At 44.4% G+C, this 27,666-nt stretch overlaps 1 protein-coding gene across 2 annotated transcripts in view; it reads left to right on the top strand.

Moving 5' to 3' along the window:
• Nucleotides 1-27,666, top strand: part of FAM171A1 (family with sequence similarity 171 member A1) — a 109,029-nt gene that overhangs the window by 55,757 nt on the left and 25,606 nt on the right. For both annotated transcript variants that reach the window (XM_017874163.1, XM_017874157.1), the window contains exons 3-5: nt 1,240-1,332; nt 10,622-10,780; nt 17,067-17,243. In XM_017874163.1, coding sequence (XP_017729652.1) covers nt 1,290-1,332; nt 10,622-10,780; nt 17,067-17,243 — 379 coding nt within the window. In that variant the 5' untranslated portion in view covers nt 1,240-1,289. The remainder of the gene's footprint in view (nt 1-1,239; nt 1,333-10,621; nt 10,781-17,066; nt 17,244-27,666) is intronic.

Consider the following 27,666-nt stretch of genomic DNA (forward strand, 5'->3'; position numbering starts at 1 on the left):
AATTACTGAAATTAAAGCACTTAGGATAATGTTTGGCCTGTTAGTAAAGGTTCACTAGTGTGAGTGATGATTATTATTCTATAATGCATTTATTTGTTTTTCTCTTAAATTCATATGTTTTACCCAGAAATTTGTGGGGTTTCTAAAATTTTTTAGAAATCCAGTTACTTAAGCAAGAGTTTTAAAATAGCATAACTTGGCTAGGTGCAGTGGCTCATGCCTATAATCCCAGGACTTTGGAGGGCAAAGGTGGAAGGATTGCTTCAGCCCAGGAGTTTGAGACTAACCTGGGCAACATAGGGAGACCCCATCTCTACAAAAAATTTTAAAAATTAGCTGGGTGCCGTGGTGCACGCCCATGGTCCCAGCTATTTGAGAGACTAAGGCAACAGGGATACTTGAGCCTGGGAGGTCGAGGCTGCAGTGAGCTCTAACCGTGCTACTGCACTCCAGCCTAAGTGACAGAGTGAGACCCTGTCTCAAAAAAATAAAAATGAAAAGCACAGTTTCTATCATGTTATTAGTTCCCAGGGTTGGGGGAATATTCTTTTACCATGCGGTACACATTAACCTAGACACATATTTTTAAAGCCATTCTTAATGTTAACATCTAACATTATATATTCTAAATTCATGTAGTGTATACATGATAACATTCATATACTCCTAATGTGAAGAGGCTCAGTTACTTTACTGAAAACTTCTGACTGGGCGCAGTGGCTCACGTCTATAATCCCAACACTTTGGGAGGCCGAGGCCGGTGGATCACGAGGTCAGGAGTTCGAGACCAGCCTCGCCAACACAGTGGAAACCCTTTCTCTACCAAAAATACAAAAATTAGCAGGGCATGGTGGCAGGTGCCTATAATCTCAGCTACTCGGAAGGCTGAGGCAGGAGAATCGCTTGAACCTGGGAGGCAGAGGTTAAAGTGAGCTGAGATTGCGCCACTGCATTCCAGCCTGGGCGACAGAGCGAGACTCTGTCTTGGAAAAAAGGAAAAAAAAAAAGAAAACTTCTAACAAATGAAAAAAGTTGACCATTGTAGGGCAAGTAATTGTTATATGAGATATTGCAATACACTTGTAGCATTTTGAAGATCTTTTGCTAATTAACTCAAAATTAATCTTATTAATTGATTTGAAATCAGAAAATACAAAAACTGCAGAGTATCCCAGAAATTAGAGCGGGCACTTAAAAGTAAATATAAAATCCCCTTCTATCCATTTCTTTTTCCTGCAGTATTTTCTTCTCTGAGCCTTGGCCTGCTTCCAGAACGCTCTGCCACTCTAATGGTATATGAAGATGTCGTCCAAATAGTATCAGGATTCCAAGGTATGTTTAATATTTTTTCAGTTTTATTGTTATTTTGACGGATGCATTATTGTATATGTTTATGGTGTACAGTGTGATGTGATGTCTGTATACAAGGTGGATTGATTAAATCAAGTACATTAACTCATCTATCACCTCACTTACCTAACATTTTTTATAGTGAGACATTTGAAATTTACTCTTTTCATTATTTTCGGTATGTTTAATAATTAAAAAGAGAAACAACAGTCAGTTTTGGGCCACCTACTAAAATCTTACGGCTCATGCCTGTCATCCCAGCACTTTGGGAAGCCGAGGTGGGTGGATCATTTGAGGTCAGGCATTGGAGACCAACCTGGCCAACATGATGGAACACCACCATCTCTACTAAAAATACAAAAAAAACAAAAACAAAAACAAACTTAGCCAGGCATGCTGGCACATGCCTGTATTCCTAGCTACTTTGGAGGCTGAGGCAGGAGAATCGCTTAAACCTTGGAGGTGGAGGTTGCAGTAATCCAAGATCGCGCCACTGCACTCCAGCCTGGGTGACAGAGTGAGACTTCATCTCAAAAAAAAAAAAAAAAAAAAAAAAAAAAATTTTATATGGAATCCACTTATTGTTTATTTATTTATTTATTTTTATAATTATACTTTAAGCTTCTAGCGGTAACATGATGTGCCCAACATGCAGGTTTGTTACATCTGTATACATGTGCCATGTTGGGTGTGCTGCACCCATTAACTTGTCATTACATTTTAAAGTATATCTCCTAATGCCAATCCCCTCCCCGCTCCCCCGACCCCACAACAGGCCCCGGTGTGTGATGTTCCCTTCCTGTGTCTAAGTATTTCATTGTTCAGTTTCCACCTATGAGTGGAGAACATGCGGTGTTTGGTTTTCTGTTCTTTGCGATAGGTTTGCTGAGAATGATGGTTTCCAGCTACATCCACGTCCCTTACAAACGACGATCGCAACTCATCCGTTTTTATGGCTGCGTAGTATTCCATGCGTGTATATGCTGCCACATTTTTCTTATATCCAGTCTGTCACTGATGGACATTTGGGTTGGTTCCAAGTATTTGCTATTGTGAATAGTGCCACAATAAACATACGTGTGCATGTGTCTTTATAGCAGCATGATTTATAATCCTTTGGGTATATACCCAGTAATGGGATGGCTGGGTCAAATGGTATGTCTAGTTCTAGATCCTTGAGGAATCGCCACACTGTCTTCCACCATGGTTGAACTAGTTTACAGTCCCACCAACAGTGTAAAAGTGTTCCTATTTCTCCACATCCTCTCCAGCACCTGTTGTTTCCTGACTTTTTAATGATCGCCATTCTAACTGGTGTGAGATGGTATCTCATTGTGGTTTTGATCTGCATTTCTCCGATGCCTCCTGCCCCCTTTCTTAAGAGGACACGATGGTGTCCTCCTGCAGTTTCTCTGCCCCACCGTGAACCCCTTCACATTCTCATTGGAGCCCATTCCTTATTGCCTCCTCTCAAACCTCCCCGCATTTATGCTGAGTCTTTCATCTCTTCTAGTTCTTTCTCAGCTCTCAAAATCTTTGAAGGCTTTGCTATTCAAATCAAAACCCTTCTTAAGCCCTATTTCTCCTTCAAGTCACAATCTTCTCCCGAACCTTGGAGATACCTCCCCTCACCATGCACATGTCTTTAAACTCCCTTTTACGCTGTCTCACATGATCTTTAGAAATCCCTCTTGCTAAGCTCAGCAGAGCTAGAGTTACATGACCTAGTAGCCACTTCTCCTTCCTGACTTCCCTGCGGCTTCACCACCCTATCCGGTCCCACCTTCCTGGATGTCTTCATCCTTTCTCTGGCCGTCTCTCCATTCATTGCTTCTCAATCTCCTTCATGGGTTCTTCCTGCCCTCCCTATCTCTTATTTCAAAAATAGCTTTCCACTCCAGCTGCCTTTTCTGTGAGGACCCCCAGAGCTGCTGTCTTTATCTGGAGCATTTCTCACTTAAATAATTTCATAGCAACCTCCTGCCTAATCACTCTGACATCAGACTCTCTGCACCCACGGCCATACTCCACCTGCTGTCAGAATTGGGCAAAAACAAATCGGAATCTTTCACTTCCATACCAGTAACTCCCATTCACTCTCCCCTGCGGGCCCACGCAAGTCCAAACTCATTGATTGATTGATTCATTGACAGGATCTTATTCTGTTGCACGGGCTGGAGTGCAGTAGTGTAATCATAACTCACTGTATCCTCAACACCCAGGCTCAAATGATTCTCTTGCCTGTGCCTCTAGAGTAGCTTGGACTTCAGGCGTGTGCCACCACACCCAGCTAATTTTTGGAATTTTTTGTAGAGATGGGGTCTGACTATGTTGCCCAGGCTATTCTGAAACTCCTGGCCTCAAGCATTCCTCCTGCCTCAGCCTCCTAAAGCACTGGGGTTACAAGGATGAGCCACCACACCTGGCCTCAAACTCTTGATCGGGACTTACCAAGTCCTTCCTAAGTCTCTCCATCTGCCCCTGGAACCCACGTAGCTCACAGAGAGTTCCTTCACTGCCCCAGATGTGCTAGACTTTCTCTATCTGTGCCCCTTTGTAGATGCTGTCACTTCTTCTCTGCCTCTCAACCTTCAAGACACAGTTCACAAATACCAGCCCGGGAACTTCTTTTCTCCTGGGCAGCTGGCCACTCTCTCTCTTGAAATTTATCTTGTAGTTTCATCATTACCCTCTTATTCTAGCACTTAAAACACTATGATAATCAAGCCATTTCCATGACTGCCTTCTCGACCCTTTTCTTTTTTAGGGTAATGAATGTTATTGATGTTTTAGGGAGTTAAACATGTTAGAAGAGAAGGATGATGTGATAAACTCATCAAGAGGTGATGAAAGCTCTCAGAAGAGATTTCTTTGACTCTGATTCAGGGAAGAAGAGAAAGTACCATTATCCCCAAGATCACTGGCTCAAGTCTTCACGGATCCATTTAAGGAGGCTAAATGGCATCTTAGAAAAGAGCTCCAGGGCAGAAAACAGAAAACCTCTGCAACCCTCCGGCTTCAGTTTTCTTTCCTCTCAGGTGGCAACCCTTGGTTTTCCTTAAACTTCATCTTCTGAGATTGACTCAGAAATCTTCATCCCACCCTCCAAAAACTTAGTATTAGCATTGTTTTTAAACTTCTTTGTTCTTATGATAGGTTGGGAGAGGAACAGAGATTCAGATAGAGAAACAGTGTAAGACACAGAAAGAGGCAAAGAGAGAAATGCCTTCTCTTCTCTTGAGTTCCATGAATACAAAGACTTTCCCCGCTCCTCTTTGCAGTCGTAGACCCATTGCAGGGAGATTCTCAACGCCAGTTGTTTGGATTTTGTGAAGGTGCTCAGGATATATAGTGCAGTGGTTCAGAATTGGGAGTGATTCCCCCCCACCCCCACTGCAGAGACATTTTGTGAGGTCTGGAGATATTTTGGGGGCTGCTACAGACATCTAGTGGGTAGAGGTCAGGGATGCAATTAAACATGCTGCAATGCATGGGACACCCCCCAAACGAAGAACTACCTCACCCAAAATGTGAATGGTGCTGAGATGGAGGACCCCTGATCTAGTTGGAATGGAGACAGAGCATTACTGGAACATAGTGAGTTGCCAGGTGTAACTCATCTTCACATAAGTATCATTGAGCACCAACTGTATGCAGAACATAGTGCCATGCATTTCACAGAACACCTGGTTTAAGGAGCTTCAGTCTATAATGGGAAGAGGAGATGGGAAAGTGGTGCTTATCCAGGAGACACTGTTAGACACCAGCCATATGTATTCTGAACGAACATCACAACAGCCATATTATGAGACAGGCATGATTCATACCCATTTTAAAGATAACCTGAAGCCCAAATCACACAACTAGAAGGTGGTAGAGGAAAGATTTAAACCTGGAGCTAAGTGATTCCACCACCCATGTTCTCATGATGCTCTTCATTAGGCAGGTGAACAAATATACAAATAATTATAATACAAGACATAGTAAGAGCAGTGCTACAAGAGAGATTCAAGTAGAGCTTAGGGTGGGATTAACAAAGGCTGCATAGAAGAGGTGGTTTTTGACATGCATTTTGGATGAGCTGTAGGATGAGGGGAAGAAGTTTCAGACATGAAGATGCATGAATGTATATATACAGAGAGGCCAGGTGTGATAGTTCACACCTGTAATCCCAGCACTTTGGAAGGCTGTGGCAGGCAGATGACTTGAGCCCAGGAGTTTGAGACCAGACTGGGCAACACGACAAAACCTCATCTCTACAAAAAAATATAAAAATTAGCCAGGTGTGGTGGCGTGTGCCTATAGCAGTGAACTGTGATGGCATCATTGTACTCCAGTCTGGGTGACAGAGCAAGACCTTGTCTCAAAAAAAAAAAAAAAAAAAAAAAAAGGAAAGAAAGAATCAGACTTAGTCATGCAGTCCTGTTTGACCAGAGGATGAGAACTGGTTGGCAGTCAGTAGAGCATCTATTTTGAGGTAGGCATGGTGTGCTAGGAAGGGATACAGAGTTAGAATTAAAATAATTCCTTTCTACCTCTTATAAGCAGAATGACTTTGGGCAAGTCATTTACTTCTTTGAGCTGTAGTTCGTTATCCATAAAGAGAGCAGAGGGTTCCTTCTTCACAGGGTTATTGTAAATATTAAATAACATATTTTTATTTATGCACTTTGTAAATTCTAAAGCACTGATCTATGCCTCTCACTTAGAGAAGAGGTGTAGTTGTAGTCTGGGTCTATACTGGTTTATTCATGTTTGTTGTTGTTTTTGTCATCATTGTTAATTTGGTAAGTGGGAGAGATCTGTTGGTGGTTTCTGGGCAGGGAAAGGACATGATTAGAGTAGTATCTTTGAACAGTCACAGTGTCAGTAGGTGAAAAGGCAGTTAGGCTGAAGCAGATGGCCTGGATAGGAGGCTTTTGCAATAGTTGAGGTGAGAGGCAGTATAAGGTAACATATGCTGTTAAATGCAAAAAGAGAGCGAAATCTGATGCAGGGAATGTTGATAAGGGAAGACTGACCAGTCTTGGCACTTGAGTGAATGTGCAGGATGATAGATAGGGAGAATGATGTTAGTGACCTAGACTCAAAACTGGGTGATGGGGAGACTGGAATATTATTAGGTGAGAGAGAAGGTAGATGATAATTTTAGAGTGTCAGATGGGCATCTGGGTAGAAGTGTCTAGAAGGCAGAGGAAAATCCAGGCATGGAGCTTAGAAAAGAATTCAAGGCTAGAGGGGGTGGTACCAGCCAAGGCAGTAGCAGTGAAAGGGAACCCACAGGGAGTGAGCAAAGCACAGAAATGGCAGAGGCAATGGGTGGTATCCCTCTGGGAGCTGTTTCATCCAGAGGTAGGATGAGAAAGGAAGGACTTGTAAAGGAAACAGCAGGCAGACACTGGAGAGAACCAGAGTGCAGCACCATGAAATCCCAAGGAGGAAGGGGATTGTGGGCAGGAGTGTCAAACAGTGTCAACCATTGTGAAGAGGTCGACGAGGATGGACGCTGAGCTGTGGTCATGGGGTTTGCATATCATACAGTCGATGTCTCCAAGGGCAGCATGCATTGTGGGTAGAAGCCACATCAATGGAGCTTGATGGAAGGACAGAAGGCATTCGCTTATGGGGATAACAGAGTTAAAGTGATGTTTGCTTGTTATTGTTCTAGACTGGAGTATTTTTGTTGGTTGAGGAGGAAAAGCCTATAGAGAAAGAGATTGCTGACAAAGGCAAAAACAGTTGGTTGAGCCACGTCTTGCAATGAATAAGCAAAAGTTAAATTAGAGGCTTGGATTGACCTTGGAGGTGGTTAGGGGCAGAAGAGAAGAGGGAAGAACAGATTTTGAAATCCAGAGAGTTGGAAGGCTGAGGCGGGCAGATCACCTGAGGTCAGGAGTTCAAGACCAGCCTGGTCAACATGGTGAAACCCCGTCTCTACTAAAAATACAAAAATTAGCCAGGTATGGTGGTGGCCACGTGTAATCCCAGCTACTCAGGAGGCTGAGGCAGGAGAATTGTTTGAACCCAGGAGGCAGAGGTTGCAGTGAGTTGAGATTATGCCACTGCACTCCAGCCTGGGCAACAGAGCGAGACAGCATCTCAAAAAAAAAAGAAAAGTAAAAAGAAAGAAATGCAGCGGGAGGAAGCAGGGACCCCTGTATTTTCGGGAAACCAGAGTCTGAGTATTTTGGGGATGGGGATGGAGCCCTACAGGCTTATCCACTGCCTGCCCTGCCACCCCCACCCAATCATATTCCTTTCTGAAGTATAGAACTATTTAGCAGCTTTAGTACACGAAGGCAGGCTTAAGCATGTAACCGCTCCCCCAACCCCATGCATACCCTCTTTCGATTTTATTTGTGCCGTGGCTTAGCATTGCTTGCACCCTTAAATTCCTCACCTGCTGCTTCTGTCATTTTCGTCACCATAGGTGTCGCCTGTGCTTTGTGGTGGGATATTTGGCCCCTTGTGGATGGCACCCATGTCGTGCCAGTCCCAGGCTGTGCCGGCCGTATCCTTTCCGTGAGGATCTGCCCCAGCATAGCCTGCTACATACCCCAGCCCCCAGCCCCAGCAGATAGACCCTGGATGTCTGGCCAGGGACCAAATTCTTCTGCACAAGTAGGGAGAGAGGCGGAACAGAGGCCAGGAAGGGAGAGAGATGTGTTTCCCACCCAAATGCATGTAACACTTGATCTGCTCAAGAAGGCACGAAAAGGAGAGGATCGGGGTGAGACACCAGGGCCCTGAGAGCTGGGGAGAGCAGCCTGGGTTTCTGGTTCTCTGGGTCCCGGGTCAGTCTGCGTAAGTCCTGGCTAGGATGTGTATCCTGGGCCCATTCCCAGGCTCCCCTTGTCTTTCAGCAACCCTCAGTCCAGTCGGAGGCGGTTTCTGTGCCCCATTACCCTCACACAGGTCTCTGCCAGCCCATCTCACAGGGGCTCCTCCTAAGGCCTGGAGGGGTGCACTTCTCCTTCCCTGTTCTGGGGGCACCAGCCCAGCTTCTGCCTCTGCCAGGACCCTCTCTTTGCTCCACTGCATGTAGACTCACCATTCTTCTTCTCTTCCTGTTAGCAGAGTGCTTTACTTTTCCACCGTGGGAGACCCAGGCCTCTACACAGGGGCTTGTTCACTGAATGCTATCAGCAGCATTGTTTAGCCTGAAAACCAGTAGAGAATGTGTATTTCCTGATCACTGAAAAAAATACCAAAGCAATGAATGTTGTTATATCATCCGGAATGAGGAGTTGAGAAAGAATGCTGGCTTTGACCTTCCATCCCGGAGGGCAGCGTGGAAAGGGAGAAGAAAAGCAAGCTGTGTGCCGTGTGTGGGCAAGGGGGAGAATGGACCAGAAACAGACTGCCCCTGTCAGGACACACAGCACTTGTGGGGTGCCTGAGGAGTTTGAACTCTCCGCAGACCAAGGAGGTGGCAGGAGTAAGACATGAGTATTCTGTAACATCAAGGGAAAGTAAGACCAGACTAAGAAGAATAGAATAATGTTAAAATACACAGATCCCCAGAGGCTGGTGTGTCGCTGTGGGTTTGTTTTAGGGGTAAAGAAAGGGAATTGATGGTCTGGAGCTAAACCAATGTCTGTGTCTGTTTAGTTTCAGCAGAGATGACAGGAGTTAGATAGGACGCCCATGATTTTGGGCACCTGCTCGCTGGGCTCTAAACCTGGGCCTGGACTTCACAGAGTGGAGAACCAGCCCCTGGAGAAGTCTAGCTGGTAGTTTTTAGAAGGAAGAGGGAGCATTGTGACTCCCTTCCAGTTAGGCAGTATGTAGCCAAGACAGGCTGCCCCAGACGTAGGTCTGTGGAATTCCTTTGGGTCTCAGTGGCCTCACCTTTAAGAGAGACTTGGACTAGTGGATTCTTGGAGCTCTAAAACTCCCTTATTCTAGAACACATCTAGATAGGCTTATTTACTCCTTACAAGTTCTTTGATCCAGAGTTAAAAGGAACCCTGGAGTGGGGATAAAGCCCACCGGCTCTGGACAGGGCTGTTGAAGCAGGATAGCAGGGGGCCAGGAAGAGGAACGCCCAGCAGAGCACAGGTGGAATGTGGTCTGCCTCAAGCCTGGGGCTGGATCTACAGTTTTTCTCTTAACAATGCTTTGGCAGGTTTGCACAAAATTACCTAGCACCTTTACGTCTTGCGAATATTACCGCAGCATTAGGTAAAAACAAGTTCAGGTTTTATGATCAAAACAACATCTGGGCTGGCCGCGGTGGCTCACGCCTGTAATCCCAACAACACTTTGGGAGGCTGAGGTGGGTGGATCACATGAGGTCAGGAGTTCGAGACCAGCCTGGCCAACATGGTGAAACCCCGCCTCTACTAAAAATATAAAAATTAGCTGGGTGTGGTGGCGGGCGCCTGTATCCCAGCTACTTGGGAGGCTAAGGCAGGGGAGTCGCTTAAACGGGAGGCAGAGGTTGCAGTGAGTTGAAATCACACCACTGCACTCCAGCCTGGGCGACAAGAGCAAAACTCCGTCTCAGAAAGAAAATTTGGAGCAAAGTTAAGCTGCAGATGATGGCACAACACAACAGTCTAGGGCCTGTCGGCCCAACCCGTCCTCCTACACGAAAGAGTTGAGTTTGGTGAAGAAGCATCATTTTGCATCATTTCAAAAGTCTCATCATAAATTCTGTGACATAATCCATCACAAGTAGGAAGCACGCCTCCAGAATAGACCGAATGATGACGAATGGCAGCTCCCACAGAAAGAGAAGATTAATCGCTGCTGGGGTATTGTGTGCAATTCTTTTCAAGGTTGCACAGTGAATTCCCTTGCCCTCCTTCAATTTGGTTCATGGCGTTAAACCAGATTTTTCCAGGGAGATTAAAGATGGGTTTGCAGCAGTATCAAAGAGTATCTCTTACATTGTTTGCGTAAAGAGATTAATTGTCATCTACTTCTTTCATTTACATGGACTTTCCCAAAATGCTACCCAGATCCACAGGCAAATGCCGAGCAGTGACAAGACTGCTTGCACATAGAACTTGGAAAAAGCTTTTTGTTAAAAACCTAAATAACATCCTGTATCAAAACAAATGTGACAATGGGCTATTATTTCTCTCCCCATAATAGCATGTTGTCACATCTCTGCGTCCTGCATGAATGGGGGAAGGGAGGCCTTGTGAGAGGGAGCAGGGTGGGGGAGGCGTGCTGAAACCTTAGAGAGGCACTTCCTGGTTTTGCATTTTCTAAAAACAGAAACTGCTCCTGGGGGAGGTAACTCAGAGGTTAATCTCTGCAGGTGCCCGGCCACAGCCTCGCGTTCATTTCCAGAGAAGGGCTCTGAGGTTGCCTGAGAACACCAGCTACAGTGACCTGACCGCGTTTCTCACGGCCGCCAGCTCCGCCTCGGAGGTGGACAGTTTTCCTTATTTGCGAGGATTAGACGGAAATGGAACAGGTAATTGGAGTCTTTTCTCTTTTCAGTGGGAGTTTCTGTGTTTCCGTCTTTACATGTGGATTTTAGGTATGATTGGAAGTTTCAGCACTACGTGGGAGTAAGGCACTAAAGTTGCGGAAGGGGAATTCTTGGTACAAGTTCAAGTGCATTGAAACTGTGTTCCATCGGTACAAGCCCTGCAGAATTACATGTTAGCGCGTTGGTCTCCTTGAGCTTTTCTGCTGTTACCAATTGCCTTAAGCACCTTCTCTGAGCTCTCCTTTGGTGGACTAAGTATATTCAATTCAGAGAAATTCTTGTCATTGAAATTGCAATTTTTTTTTTAAGTATAAGATCAGAGTTAAGGGTTTTGGCCCAGCTGCCCTCTGCCTCATCCCACGAGCCCCCATTTGAGAGGGTAGCCTGTGGGTGGGTGGGGCTGGTAGAGACACACCACCCCACCCACCCATGCTGCAGCCAGGAGGGGAAGAGGGGGCGCTTGGTCCAACTCAGAGACAGGCATACCTTGGCTCCGTGCCCCACCAGCATGGGGACCACTTAGGATGGGAGCCTCCGCCCTCTGCCGTCTATGCCCACCCAGCTCTTTCCCACATCGCTTCTTTCTCTGCACTTGCTCTCTCTGCCCTCAACTGGGCATAGAGTGGCCAGGCTTTGAATTTGCTTTGGAATCCACCCTCTCCTGGCAGGTCTGTAAGTCAGCTGGGTCAGTATCACTCTTCTGGTGTGCCACAGCTAAAAGATCAGAGAAACTAAAAGCTGTCCACCAGAAAATAGGTGATAATTCCTTATCGAAGAAAGACCCTTGACAGGTACCTTCCACCTCTGATTATGTCCAACTGCACCATTCTCTGGGCCCCTTCGCACTGGTCCCCAGTCCTCCTGATGGAAGAGGTGTCAGGATTCTGGAGTCCTGAATTATTTTCTTGTCTACCCTGCTTTCCTTTCCACGACACTTGAGACTAATCACAGCATTAAAATTTTAAATCAAAGGCTGTTCTGAGTTCCATTCTGCCAGGTAAGTAACTTATTGCATTTCCCAGGGATACTTGGATTGAATTTCACTTAATTTTCCAGTACTTTACATAAACTGATTATTCTGAAAAAGCTTTTAAACCTGAAATATTTGATCCATTTTGTAGCATGTTAATAAGTTTCTGGTTAGACGTAAAGGCAACCTGGTGATTTGTTACTCATTTTTCTTCCCTCTGTTTTCCAGAATGTTTCTCCTTTAATTTTTGTGTGCTGATGAGGATGTGATTAACATGTCAGCAAATATGTCAGTACTTTGTCATCAGAAAGATGGCATAGCTGTCATCTTAAGTAAACATTATTAGGAAAAAAATGTTGACTATTACTTGAAATGTGCCAGTCTGGGAGAAAAGTCTTGTTTTGGGGAGTATGAAGAAGTGGTTTAAGGCTGGGTGCGGTGGCTCATGCCTGTAATCCCAGCACTTTGGGAGGCCAAGGTGGATGGGTCATTTGAGGTCAGGAGTTTGAGACCAGCCTGGCTAACATGATGAAATGCTGCGTCTGCTAAAAATACAAAAATTAGCTGGGTGTGGTGGCAGGTGCCTATAGTCCCAGCTACTCGGAAAGCTGAGAAAGCTGAGGCAGGAGAAATCGCTTGAAGCCCTGGGAGGTAGAGGGTTGCCAGTGAGCTGAGATCGTGCCACTGCATCCCAGCCTGGGCAACAGATCTAGACTCTGTCTCAAAAAAAAAAAAAAAAAAAAAAAAAAAACAAAGGTTAAAATATCATAACCAGCTACCAGCCTCCTGGACAAAAATGGTTACACCGATCCACAAAACACTAACTTGGAGGGACAGCCTCCGTGCTTGGGACTCATTAATTTTTTTCTGTGTCCCACTTCCAGTAGCTCTTGATAATTAGGCAGTTGGAAAATGGGGGAAAAAGACACAAAGACAGAACTATTGATTTTAGAAAAGGAGTTTGTTTTACTTTAAAATCATTCCGTGATTTCAGAGGGAAGAGAGAGGGCTTTGCAAGGTGACATGAACTTCACGGCCGGGCGCGGTGGGCTAAGCCTGTAATCCAGCACTTTTGGGAGGCCGAGACGGGCGGGATCACGAGGTCAGAGATGGAGACCATCCTGGCTAACTCCGGTGAAACCCCGTCTCTACTAAAAAAAATTAAAAAATTAGCCGGGCGTAGGTGGCGGGCGCTGTAGTCCCAGCTACTCGGGAGGCCTGAGGCAGGAGAATGGCGTGGAACCCGGGAGGCGGAGCTTGCAAGTGAGCTGAGATCCGGCCACTTGCACTCCAGCCTGGGCGAAGAGCTGACGAAGACTCCGTCCTCAAAAAAAAAAAAAAAAAAAAAAAAAAAAAAAAAAAAAAAAAAAAAAAAAAAAAAAGAAGAAACTTCTCTTCCATGGAAAGAATGAATGACTTGACCTAGAAATGACTAGGCTTTCTCAGAGACCTAGCAGCGAAGGCATCCACCCATAGTGAATTCACGCGCACCCTCGAGGACTTGGAACGTGGGCTCCCTTGAGCACAGGCACCTCAGTAACTCACCAGCTCCATGCCGGCCCCCGGGGTCAGTTTGCCCACAGCTTGTCTTTTGCCCACAGTCATTTACCTCCTGTTTTACTAAAGGCATCTGAGAGCTCACAGCCTAAAGAGAGCGCGCCTGGACCAGATGTGTCTTTGGGAGATGACACGAGTTCATCTTCTGAAGATCCAGGAAATGACTAGAGTCATAACCAGAGTTCAGTGAAGGTGGATAGAAACAGAGAGGCTGCGGAAGAGACTGGAAAAGGCTCCGAAAGGCTGTTTTCTGGGGGTACCATGAAGGGTGTGGTGTTTAGTTTAGAGGGTGGATCGAGAGTTGTAAGTGGAAAAGCATCTTCTCTTTGTAGCTCCTGGGGGCCCCCTCCTCTCACCAGAGAGCATCGCACTCTTCCCCCAGCTGCTGAGAAAGCACAGAATGTTCCGTGGTGTTCCCAAGGGGTTTTACAAAAATTGCTTTCACTAATAACTCCAGGAAGACAGAGAGGAGTCAATAAAATGACAAGTGCAGACTTTTCCTGCAATTCCACAACGTTGGTAGAATACAGAGCCCAACAGAACCTTAACTGTCAGCTGAACAGAACCTGTCACGTGACAAGTGACCAGGTGGATGACCCAAGGTGATACAGCTCCTCTGCTCGCTTGGGCCAGTGGTATTCCGCCCCGCAACACTATTCTGCTGCATTTGCCTGACACCTGCTTGTCTTTATGCAGACTTAAAGGGAGCCAGGCAACATCCAGATGGAACAGGAAGGAAAGCCACTTTCTATATAGAACTCAGTATTCTGTGTAAAATTGGAGGTTCGTAACAAAGAGAAGGAAAATAGTTCAGCCCTTCCAAATGTGAATTGTTGCAGAATCAGCTGGGCGCAATGGCTCACGCCTGTAATCCCAGCATTTTGGGAGGCCGAGGTGGGTGGATCACTTGAGGTCAGGGGTTCAAGACCAGCCTGACCAACCTCATCTCTACTAAAAATACAAAAAAAGAAAGAAAAAAAAAAATTAGCCAGGCATGGTGGCGTGTGCCTATAGTCCCAGCTACTCAGGAGGCTGAAGCAGGAAAATTGCTTGAACTGAAAAGGCGGAGGCTGCAATGAGCCAAGATTGCACCACCGCACTCCACCCTGGGTGACAGAGCGAGACTTTGTCTCAAAAAAAAAAAAAAGTTGCAGAATAAACAACATGGGTGCATAGCGGGAGAGTCATTCGGAAGGCACAGAGAAGCAGACATTTAATGGAGCCCTGAGGAAGGAAAGAGGCCTCAAGAAAGCAGATCTAATTCCCCACAATGTCTTAAGACAGCTAGAGGACATTAAAGGGATATGAAATTCCATGAACCTAATGCACATTGCTGTCCATTAATATGCTCGATTCTGCAGTGCTCTATTACTTCTGAATGTTTCAGGCTGAGTATACTTACTTCCATAGATGCAGGAAGGCATCTATTCTACCCTCCTTAGTTTTGAAGGTAAGAAAAACAGACCCCAGAGGAACAAAGTCACTTTTGGAGGTGACATAGGCAGTGAGTGGCAGATCTGGTACTGGGACTCCTTCTTCCTGAACTGGGAATGTGCAGGAAGGGATAGTTGAAAGGTGACGAGGGAGGAGAAGGGTGACACCATTTCTAGGGCTTTTCTCCTCTACCTACCTGCTACCTGCTACCTGCCTACTTGGACATCCTGCCTAGAGTTTGATGAAAGAAAACAGCACTCCCTGATGGAAAACATTTTCTCTCAGTTGTTTATACTGTCTAGTAAGTTATTTAATGTCTGTGTAGTTTCTCTTTTTTTGTGTGTGGTTTTGTTTTGTTTTGAGACAGGGTCTCACTCTGTCACCGAGGCTGGATTGCAGTGGTGTGATCATAGCTCACTGCAGCCTTCACTTCCCAGGCTTAAGTGATCTTCCCACTTCAGCCTCCTCAGTAGCTGGAACTGTAGGCATGCACCACCATGCCCAGCTAATTTTTTGTATTTTTTTGTAGAAACAGGGTTTCACTATGTTGCCCAAGCTGTTCTTGAACTCCTGGGCTCAAGCAACCCGCCTCGGCCTCCCAAAGTGCCAGGGTTACAGTCATGCGCCACCGCGCCTGGCCAGCGTTTCTGTAGTTGTAAGTTCCATCTTCTCAAGAGGGTCTAACAGAACCTAGAGTGGTAAACTGTAGACCTGGCTTTGCTTCTGTATCAACTTTGAGCCTCTGGCACATTTATGTTTCAAGACACAAAATCTTTGGACCACAAACATGGTAAATTCTGAGTTTTGTTGGTGGTTTTTTTACCGTAAAATGACATAACCAGACTAAAAGATTTCAAAACTTGGATCTCTGATTCCAACTTGGATCTTTCCATGAAATCTCCATTCCCACACCTTTGCCTTCATTAAAAAACAGAGATGGGTATGAATGATAAAAGGTAGAGTGGCATTAGCTGTGTAGAAATTGCTGTATGAAGGATTTAGCTGTAATTTGTTGCTGAGACTCTAAAATTCACTAGGTTTGCTTTAAATGTTTAAATGTAGACCAGATTGGAGGTTTACATTAGCTCAGGTTGGTAGATAGGTAAGTATATAAGTAACTGAATAAAAAGTCCTATAATTGTATTCTAATGCAGCTTAATTTTTTTATCACTGTGTCTTTTGTTATTCTGCTCAAAGAAAGATGTAAAATTATGACAGAACATATTTTGTGGGATATTGTATTTCACTAGAGGAAAATGTAAAATGGATTGCTTGAGTGCATAAATATATCAGTCTCATAAGCATTCTCTCATTTATCTGTAGGCAGTCATTAATGCTTTGGCCTGGACCAAAGGCCTTTAATGGAGAATAATTGGTGTATTGAGGTCCTTTTAAACAGACCAAAATAACAATGGCAACTAAAATAACTCATAAATATTTCAAGTCCAGTCCTCAGTAGCATACTTTTTAGCAGAAGTTAGTATTTTTGAAGGAATCTTTGAAGAAATTTGCTATATTAAAAAAAAGCAGCCTCTACTCTAAAACATTTGGTTTTATTGAGGTTATCTGCCAAGTAATTAACATGTGCCTGGGACTCGCTTTGTGTAAAAGTTACTTCCGGCGATTTCCACCTACACCTTTGTCTCAGGTTACAGAAAAAACCTTGTCTTTTGAGATCATTTTTGAAAGCAAAACACAGTAATGAAAAATAGCAAACCTGGCCAGGCACAGTGGGTCACGTCTGTAATCCCAGCACAGGCCTGTGATTGCCAAGGCGGGCGGATCACCTGAGGTCAGGAGTTCAAGACCAGCCTGGTCAATATGGCAAAACCCCATCTTTACTAAAAATAAAAAAATTATCCGTCAGGGTGGCAGACGCCTGTAATCCCAGCTACTTGGGAAGCTGAGGCAGGAGGATCGCTTGAACCCAGGAGGTGGAGGTTACAGTGAGTTGAGATTGTGCCATTACACTCCAGCCTGGGCGACAGAACGAGACTTCATCTCAAAAACAAACAAACAAACAAACCTGAGCCTAGTTTCCAGCTCAACCCCTACTGAGTGTATGCCCTTAGGCCACCTACCATTACTACTCTCTCTGAGCCTGTTTCTTTATGTGTAAAGTGATGACTTTACCTGCCTAACTGGGTTGTGGTGAGGATTATGTATGTAAAGTGCTTAATGCGGTCCCTGACACATAGGTGGGGCTGTACTCGGTCAGTGGTAGCTGCGACTATTTTTTTGCAAAGGTTTCCACAGCCCACGTGGGTACTTTGCATGCAAATGATGGAAAATGCCTCTTCCTTCTAGGAAACAGCACCAGGCATGACCTGACCCCAGTCACAGCCGTCAGTGTCCACTTGCTGAGCAGTAATGGAACGCCGGTGCTGGTGGATGGTCCCATCTATGTCACTGTGCCCCTGGCCACGCAGAGCAACCTGAGGCACAATGCCTATGTCGCGGCGTGGCGGTTTGACCAGAAGCTGGGTAAGCAAGAGTTCTGTGCCGACGATCGGCTACCAGATGGCTTCGTTACTGTTTGGTTTTCCTTCTAAGAAGCTCATGGAAGTCTCCTTTCCTTGAAGTCAGTGAATGCTGCTGCTCACATTGCATTGTGTGTTCTCATGGGGACGGCACCCTTCCCTTGCCATTCAGGCCCTCTCTCGGGAACTAATTTTTTGTTTGTTTTCTTATTTGTTTTTGTTTTGCACGTTTAACCTAATTTACTCGTAAAGAATCTGTAAACGTTATTAGAGCTAAAACTGGCTCTCCTAATCTTCATCCTTTTATTCATCAGAAGGTCATATGGTTGCTCTTGGTCATATGTGGTATTTTTTTTTTTCCTGGTTTCTGAAAAAGGACAAACATTTGACAAAACTGTACAAAACAAAGAAAATAAAAAGTACCCATAAGTCTTACCACCTAGAGAAAACCACTAATATACCTTGAATTCTGTCCTTCTAGGGCTTTCACAGTGCACGTAGGTATTAGTTATCAACTGCTATGTCACATACCACCCTAAAAGTTAGCCACTTAAAACAACAGTGAGCTCCAGTATCTCAGAGTTCCTGGGGGTCAGGAATCCAGGTACTGCTGAGCTGGGTGGTAGGGCTCAGAGTCTCTTACAAGGCGGCTGTCAAGCTGTGACTCAAGGCTGTGGTCATCTCCAGCAAGGTTCAGCTGGGACTAGTGAGTGTGACTCAACGGCTGAAGGCAGGCCTCACTTCCTTGCCGGCTGTTGACCAGAGGCCTTACCTCCTTACCACGCGAGCCCCTCCATAGAGCTGCTGACTACATGGCAGTTTGCTTTCCCCTGAGCAAATGATCCAAGAGTAAATAAAAATGATATAGTAGGCTGGGTGTGGTGGATCACACCTGTAATCCCAGCACTTTGGGAGACTGAGGCGGGTGGATCACTTGAGGCCAGGAGTCTAAGACCAGCCTGGCCAACATGGCAAAACCCCATCTCTACTAAAAATATAAAATGCTGCGGAGCCAGGTGTGGCAGCGGGTACCTGTAATCCCAGCTTCTCAGGAGGGAGGCTGAGGCAGAAGAATCAATTGAACCCAGGAGGCGGAGGCTACAGTGAGCCAAGATCACACCACTTCACTCCAGCCTGGGTTACAGAGCAAGACTCTGTCTCAAAAATAAATAAATACATACATACATACATACATACATACATACATACATACATACAGATATAGTCATTTAAAAGGCCAAGTGCCCAGAATGAGGTCATAGTCTTTTGTAACCTAATCTCAAAAGCAGCATACCATCATTTCTTTCCATAGGCTGTTGGTCACACAGACCCACAGTGGTATAGACCAGCACTGAGAGTAGACTATACAGGGGGATGAATACTAGGAAGTAGGGGTCACTTAGGGCTGGCTGTCTGAGAGGTTGCCTTCTACAAAGCATATTTAGCAGAAATGAGATCATGTGCTGGGTACTGTTTGGATGCAGTGGCTCCCACCTGAAATTCCAACACTTTGGGAGGCTGAGGCAGGAGGATTGCCTGAGCCCAGGAATTCAAAGTCACAGTGAGTTGTGATGCTATGATCAGGCCACTGCACCTCCTCAGCAACAGAGCGAGACCACTCACTCACTCGCTCGCTCGCTCAATAATACATATATAAAAATACAATTGTACAGCATGAACATCTTTCCATAGCATCATTATTCTGCCATATCAATTTTTGTAAGTCCATAGTATTCCATCCTATGGATATATCATACTTCACTTTGGTTCATCAATCCCCTGCAATTAGAAAAAATGTTATTGGCCGGGCGCGGTGACTCACACCTGTAATCCCAGCACTTTGGGAGGCCGATGTGGGTGGATCATGAGGTCAGGAGTTTGAGACCAGCCTGACCAAGATGGTGAAACCCCATCTCTACTGAAAATACAAAAATTGGCCGGGCGTGGTGGCTCATGCCTGTAGTCCCAGCTACTTGGGAGGCTGAGGCAGGAAAATCGCTTGAACCCGGGAGGCGGAGGTTGCGGTGAGCGAAGATTGTGCCATTGCGCTCCAGCGTGGGCAACAAGACCAAAACTCCATCTAAAAGAAAAAAAGAAAAAAAAAGTTATTATTCTAACCACTGTTGTAGAAAATATCTTTGTAGCTAAATCTTCATGCACAGCTTTGATTATTTCCTTAGGATGACTTTTTAGAAGAATTGCTGAGTTACAAAATGTACAAAATTCTAAAACTTTTAAAACGTATTTCCAAATTTCCCTCCAGACAGTTGTATTGGTTTCCACTTATGATACCAGCCCAGGAGCATGTGCTTGGGCCGATGGTCTTGGCAGCATGGGGGCTCTTATCCTCCTTTGCTTCCTAGTGCCCTGAAAGTCAAGCTTGAAAATATCAATTTTCTGCCAGGCATGGTGGCTCACACCTGTAATCCCAGCACTTTGGGAGGCAAGGCAGGCAGATCACTTGAGGTCAGGAGTTTGAGACCATCCTGGCCAACATGGTGAGACCCCATCTCTACTAAAAATACAAAAAAATTAGCCAGATGTGGTGGTGCGTGCCCAAAGTCCCAGCTACTTGGGAGGCTGAGGTAGAGGATCCCTTGAACCTGGGAGGCAAAGGTTGCAATGAGCCGAGATCGCATCACTGCACTCCAGCCTGGGTGACAGAGCAAGACTCTGTCTCAAAAAAAGAAAATATCAGTTTTCAAATAACCCAGTTCAGAATTTAAAACTGTTAGACCATGCATGAAGATAATTGGGAGATTTTTGATGTCAGTATATTTTCAAAATACCTAATTCCTTCAATCAGTTAAAACAGAGTTCTAGGAATTATATTTGAAAAGAAACGTCTTTTGGGCTTTTGGAGGGAATTTTGTTTGGTCTTATTTTACTTTCCAAATAATTAATAGAGACTCTGTAATTATTTGTGTGGAATGCATTGATTTTATCAGCCATAGTAAGCTTGACATTGTTAAGTGGATTGTGATGCTGTCTGTTCACACATCCTGCACCAAATGAGATGGGCCCTTTATTGATGGTGTGTGTTCTCTGCGAGCCTGATAATTTGGGGGGCATCAAGGTCATGGTGGGGACCTGAGGTACACTGGGCCTCCAGGAGGGAGTAGCCTGAGGAATGTGTGACCAAGAGTCTCTGAAGAATGTCAGAATTCTAAAGGGAGGAAGAAAATGGATAAAGAAAAACACAGAGAAAGGGGGCAAGAGAATGGGAAGAGCTTGTGTTTTGTTTCCTGAAAACCTGGGTTCTGCTGCTTATAAAACTGAGTCCCACGTTGGGCAAATTACTTACCTCTATTTGCATTTGTAAGAGCTAGGAATATACACCCCCTTGTATATTCTGCGTGTCCCCATTAGCCCTCCCAGGGGGCGCTCAAGCACACCCAGGTCAATGCACTGAGAAGCAGTGGAGAGTGTGGGTGAGAGCAGGGAATCTGGGGGGCACAGTGGTGTGGAATGCCAGCTCTGCCACCCACTGGCTCTGTGGCCCTGGCCAAGTTCCTTAACCTTTCTGGTCTAGTTTCTTCCACTGTGAAATGGCAATTATAATAGTCCCCACTGTTGTTACAATGAGTGTATTAGGATTCTCTAAAGAAACAGAGCCAATAGGAGATATATATATATTTGGAGAGAGAGATTGATTTTAAGGAATTGGCTCACAATTGGGAAGGCTGGCAAGTCCAAAACTGCAAGGTAGGCTGGCAGGTACGCTGAGATGAGGCCCTCCCTCACTGTGGAGCATGATCTGCTTCACTCAAAGTCAACTGATTGGGCTGGGCACTGTGGCTCATGCCTGTAATACCAGCACTTTGGGAGGCCAAGGCAGGCAGATCACGTGAGGTCAAGAGTTTGAGACCAGCCTAGCCAATATGGTAAAACCCCATCTGTACTAAAAATACAAAAGATTAGCTGGGTGTGCTGGTGCATGCCTATAATCCCAGCTACTCCAGAGGCTGAGGCAGAAGAATCACTTAAAGCCGGGATGAGGAGGTTAAGGTGGGCCGAGATCGCGTCCCCGCACTCCAGCTTGGACAACAGAGTGAGACACCATCTCAAAAAAAAAAAAGTAAAGAAAAAAAAAAGCAAAGTCAACTGGTTGAAAAGTTTATCTCTTCTAAACCAAGTATCTCCCTAGTAACATCCGGACATATTTGGCCACATTTCTGGGGACTGTGGCCTAGCCATGTTGTCAGACAAAATTAGTCATCACAAAAGTAAATGACAGCTTGTCACTTTCACAAGCACAGCCTATCCTTTCCGGTCCCCTCCCCGGCCTCATCCTGAGCACGTTGTGCAGGTTGCAGTGGTCCTAGCAGCTTGAACGGCATGGTATGTGGGTGGCAGTTACTCCCTGCGCCCTCACCGAGTCTGTGCCGGTACCAGTTACTCCCTGCGCCCTCGCCAAGTCTACACGGTACCAGTTACTCCTTGTGCCCTCACAAAGATTACACGGGTACCAGTCACTCCTTGTGCCCTCGCCAAGTCTATTTATCTTTGAATGCTTGTGATCAAGAACAGTTTCTGGCATAATGCTAGGGTACCCAACTAAAATGTCTGTTGAATGGTTGAATCACATGAAGATAATTTTAGGGTTTTTTTGCTTTCTTTTGTTTTTCAGAGACAAGGTCTCCCTCTGTCACCCAGGCTAGAGTGCAGTGGTGTGATCATAGCTCACTACAGTCTCGATCTCAAGAGCTGAAGCAATACTCCCACCTCAGCTCCCTGAATAGCTGGGACTACAAGGGTGGTCACCATGCCCAGCTAATTTTGGGGGATTTTTTGAGATGGAGTCTCACTGTGTCGTCCAAGCTGGCGTGTGTGGGCAAGATCTCAGCTCACTACAACCTCCACCTCCCAGGTTCAAGCAATTCTAGTGCTTCAGCCTCCCAAGTAGTTGGGATTACAGGCTCCCACCACCACCCTGGGCTAATTTTTGTATTTTTTTAGTAGAGATGGGGTTTCACTATGTTGCCTAGGCTGGTCTCGAACTCCTGGGCTCAAGTGATCCACTCGCCTCTGCTTCCCTCAGTCCTGGGATGACAGGCATGAGCTGCCATGTCTAACCAATTTAGATATCTTTAAAAGGCAATTTAAGATACTTTGATATAGCATCTGTACTTAAGTTGACTGTATACATAGAAGTTACCTTTATGTATATAAGTATACGTATACGTTATAGAAGGATGATGCTTTAAGCTCTTGTTTAGAGGGAGGACCATTCTATTGGATTTTTTTTTTAATCTTGGAGCCTCCATCCCTGCTGTTTATTTTCTCCTCATTTTTGCCTTCTCTTTTTTAATGAGTGTATTTGAATGTGGAGGCTAGGGCTCCTAATATAAGGAAGCCGTCCCTAGGGATTCCTGTGTGGGTCATGTGCACTGTAACGATATGGCACAGGTGTATAAAAGCAGCATCCTTGCTTTCCTTGGTGGACTTTATATACAGTTCACAAACAACAAACTTACTTAAAGAAGTTTTTGATGTCCATGGCAGATGGAAAGATCTCTGCATCCTCATCTCTGGGCCCTGTGGATATTACCTTATATGGTCAAGGGACTTGGTGGAAGTGACGAAGAATCTGGAGATGGGGGGATTCTCATTGACTTTCTGGTTGGGCCCACGGCCATCACAAGGGCTCTTATGAGTAGGATGCAAGAGGAGCCAGAATCAGAGGAGGAGACAGCAGAGTGATGATGGGAGCGCAGGCCGGAGCCATGAACTTTGGAAATGCGGGAAGGGGACCCAAGCCAAGGAATACAGGCAGCCACTGGAAGCCAAAATCAGCAAGGAAGGGATTCTCCCTTCTGAGCCTCCAGGAGGAACCGGCTCTGCGGACTCCTTGACTTGAAACCAGAGAAACTGGTTTTGGACCTCTGACCTCCAGGAATATAAGAAAGTCATTCTGTGCTGTTTTAAGACGCTATACTTGTGGTAATTTTTTATAGCAGCAATAGGAAATGAATACAATACAGAAATTGGTGAAGACAGAGGTGTGTGCATTGTTAGGAAGCCTCTGAAGTAGAAGTTAGCCCATTCTCTGTTTCCTCTCTCGAAAAACTACCCATGACGGTACATTGGGAATCTTCATTGTGTAGTCGACCTATTTCCCCCCCTTTTTTTTTTTTTTTTTTTTGAGACGGAGTCTTACACTGTCAGCCAAACTGGAGTGCAGTGGTCCAGTCACAGATCACTGCAGCCTCGACCTCTCAGGCTAAAGCAATCCTCCGACCCCAGCCCCCTGAGTACCTGGGACTGCAGGCACACACCACCACACCTGGCTAATTTTTTTATTATTTATTTTCTGTAAAGACAAGTTCTCACCATGTTGCCCAGGCTGGTCTCAAATTCCTGGCCTCAAGTGATCCATTTCAGCCTCCCAAAGGGCTGGGATTGTAGGCGTGAGCCAACGTGCCCGGCCTAAATGGCCTTTTTAACTTAGCATTTATGTGAAAAATGTAACTGCCAAATTCTTGGTTGTAACAGATTGCATGTATGCAGAAAAAAGCCAACATTTGTGGATAGTCATTCAAGAATAACCAAATGAATTAAAATATGTTTTCTGAAAACTTTAAGATAAGATGGACATTTCAAAGAAACCATATGTTTTTTCACTTATTAAACTCAATAGAAGCCTGCATATTTCCTAAGACTTTTGTTGCTATTACATTTAATTATAATATTAAGTAGAAATTAAAATATTTTAGTTAAATAAAAAATTCTAAAGATGGTATTAGATCAGGAAAAAAATGGGGAATGTGCCAACACATCTTAAGCACATAAAACAATTTAATAATTAGTTGCTATTTATGATTACGGTAATCAATCACCTCAAATTGTTTAATACTTCAAATTGTCTGTTGTTGAGGTAAATCAAAATAATTGCCAATTCCAAATTGTTTAACAGCCAGAAATAGCACAGATAGCAACTTGTGAATCTATTAATAATTTTTCATCTAAGTTGGGTTTGGCCAACTGTGGCCTGAAAGCAAAGAATCATTTTTACATTTTTAAATGATTGAAGAAAAAAATCAAATGGGGGAATGTTGATCAAGGGGTGCAAAGTTTTAGTTCTGCAGGATGATTAAGCTCCAGAGACTTAAGGCAAAGCCTGCTAACTGTTGTTAATAGGACTGTATTGTATACTTAAAATTTACTAAGAGGGTAGATTCAAAGTGTTCTCACCACTGAGGGAAAGAAGATGAAAAAACAATGGTAACTGTAAATTGATGGATATATTAATTAGCTTGATGTATGTATCAAAACATCAGGTCAGACAGCTTAAGTATATAAAATTTTTGTGTTTCAACTGTACGTCAATAAATATGGGGGAAATAAAGAATCAAAAGAAGAGGAATATCGCATGCCACATGAAAATTATATGAAATTCATATGTAAGCATCCCTAAATAAAGTTTCACTGGAACCCTGCCAGGCCCGTCTGCTGGCATATTGTCTGTGTGTGCTTTTGCACTACAACACAGGGTTGAATCATTGCAACAGAAACTTATATCCCCACAAACCAAAAGTATTTACTATCTGGCCTCTTACAGAAAAAAAAAAAAAAAAATTGTGACCTCTTGTCTAAATGCCTTCCAAAAGAAAGTTCTTTCCATTCTAATATTACAGCGCCAGTGTATTCCACACTCTACAGGAGCAAACTGGATGCCCAGACAGCCATAACTTCCATATTTCCTGTTAGGTGACAGCCCCCCTGTATTTTGCCAGGGTTGACAATTGATGCTCAGAGTGACAGCACCTTCATTGTAGGGCCAGACCTCAAACTCTGTAAAGAAAGATGAAATTATTTTATGGTTCAATGGGACTTCTGTTCAAATGGTACAATCACATGGTGGCTTTTGTTTGTGTGTGTGTGTGTTTGTTTGTTTGTTTGTTTGTTTGTTTAAAGAAGGGGTCCTGCTCTGTCACCCAGGCTGCAGTGCAGTGGTACAATCGGAGCTGGAACTCCTGGGTTCAGGAGATCCTCCTACCTCAGCTTCCTGAATAGCTGGGATGACAGATGTGCACCACCATGCCTAGCTAATTTGTAAATTTCTTTTTTTGTGGAGACAGGGTCTTGCAGTGTTGCCCAGACTGGTCTCAGACTCCTGCCCTCAAGTGATCCTCCCAACTCAGCCTCCCAAGTCACTGGGATTACAATGACTATGAGCCACCACCCTGCCTCAAAATCATGTTTTAACACTAAATCAGTATATCCATGTTTTAACTCTAACTCACACTCTTTAATCCTTGACTGCCAGGAAATTGAAAGTTTACTGTTAGGAGAGAGACCTAGAGATGCTCCCTTTCAAACCCCATGAGAGTGGGATCAATTTTTGATGCTGCCATTTATCACAGTTGTCTTTTAATTTTTTTCTTTTGGAACAGACAAATAATTTCCCATTCTTGAAACTGGCATCTTCATATTTCAACCTATATATTCATTAGAAGGTGATCAACTAGATTAACACCATCTTAGAATACAAATAACATTGAATTTGTTTAGTATGTTACAACAGCATGAGTTGTCTAATTGCTATATGGACCCTCAATAAAAATGATTTTGTGTATATGTGTGTGTGTGATGGAGTCTCGCTCTGTCACCCAGGCTGGAGTACAATAGCATGATCTCAGATCACCGCAATCTCTGCCTCCTGGGTTCAAGTGATTCTCTTGCCTCAGCCTCCCAACTAGCTGGGACTACAGGCACGTGCCACCACACCAGGCTAATTTTTGTATTTTTAGTAGAGATGGGGTTTCACCATGTTGACCAGGCTGGTCTTGAACTCCTGGCCTCAAGTGATCTGCCTGCCTCGGCCTCCCAAAGTGCTGGGATTATAGGCATGAGCTACCACACCCAGCCTAAAATAAATTTTTTAAGAAGCACGACTTGCATATATAAGTTGAGCATCTCAAATCCAAAAATCCAAGGTTTGAAATGTCCCAAAATCCAAAACTTTTTAAGGACCATCATGATACTCAAAGGTCATGCCCAAAGGAAATGCTCACTGGAGCATTTTGGATTTCAGATTTTGGATTTTCAGATTAAGTATGTTCAGTGGGTAAGTATCATGCAAATATTCCAAAATCCAAAACACTTCTGGTCCCAAGCATCTTGGATAAAGGATATTCCACTCATACTGGAATCGAGACTTGTCACATTGGCATGTTTTGTTAAAGCTATTTTGTTAAAATACTGTGATTTGTAGAGCAAAGAAGCAGTCTATTTAGTGGATCTCTTTTCCTTAAAGAATCAGCAGAATATGTAATGATCTAATTGTGCTCTCTGTGTCCCGGGTGTCAAGATGTATGTGAGAGGAAGGAAATAAAATGAATTTGTAGCCAGGCACAGTGGCTCACACCTGTAATCCCAGCACTTTGGGAGGCCAAGGTGGGCAGATCACTTGAGGTCAAGAGTTTGAGACCAGCCTGGCCAACACAGTGAAACCCCATCTCTACTAAAAATACAAAAATTAGCTGGAGCTGGGTGTGGTGGTGGGTGCCTGTAATCCCAGCTTCTCTGGAGGCTGAGATCCCTTGAACCTGAGAGGTGGAGGTTGCAGTGAGCCAACATTGCACCATTGCACTCCAGCTTGGGCGACAGAGTGAGACTCTGTCTCAAAAAATAAATAATTAATTAATTAAATAAAGTGAATATGTATTGTGCAGTGACCAATTTGACCTTTGAAAGAAGCAATTTTCCTTCCCATGTCTGGCAAAGGAAGTTTTGTTAGACATGGTAAATACCTCTTAGCTGAGCCTTTCTGGACAGTAAGAGATGATCATGTTAGCTCTATTTTACAGACATCTCCCCTTTCTTTATCCTGTAACTGGGGCAGCAGATGGCTGTCTGATGTACAGGTTGTCAGACTGACATCTGACTTGTTGCCCTGGGGAATGGTCACAAGCAAACCAGGTCAGTGGTTTGAATTTAAAGTGATGGACATCAAGTGGCAAAATAAATAAATAAGTAAAGATTTATGGATCCTGTATTTGATAAGTTTCTGCTGTTTAATGGCAACCTGGATTATAGGATTTGGATACTCTCATTCTGATGAGATGATAGAAATAAAAGCATATTCTAAGAGGGAAGCTACATCGTAGAATCCAGTTTTAACTGCCTCTCCAAAACACAGCATGAGAGTGTGTGTGGGTTGCTATAGAAATGGTGGTTACGGAACCAGCCTCTTACCATGTACGATGCATTTGTGTCAGGCTCTCAGGAATACCCACTCATAATTGGCCTGTAGTAGATTTGTCTCCACTTCAGACAGTGAATGTTACGGCTATGATGAGCTCATTTAACTAGTCCTTTTACCTAAGTCATGGACAACTTACCTTTGAAGGTGGAGCGTGATGTAAATACAGATCTAAGATTGTTTTTCCATTTCATTGGGTTTTAATTGAGTTGAGGGGAAG

The sequence above is a fragment of the Rhinopithecus bieti genome, unplaced genomic scaffold, assembly GCF_001698545.2.
Source record: "Rhinopithecus bieti isolate Rb0 unplaced genomic scaffold, ASM169854v2 scaffold_1012, whole genome shotgun sequence".
NCBI classification, from domain to species: domain Eukaryota; kingdom Metazoa; phylum Chordata; class Mammalia; order Primates; family Cercopithecidae; genus Rhinopithecus; species Rhinopithecus bieti.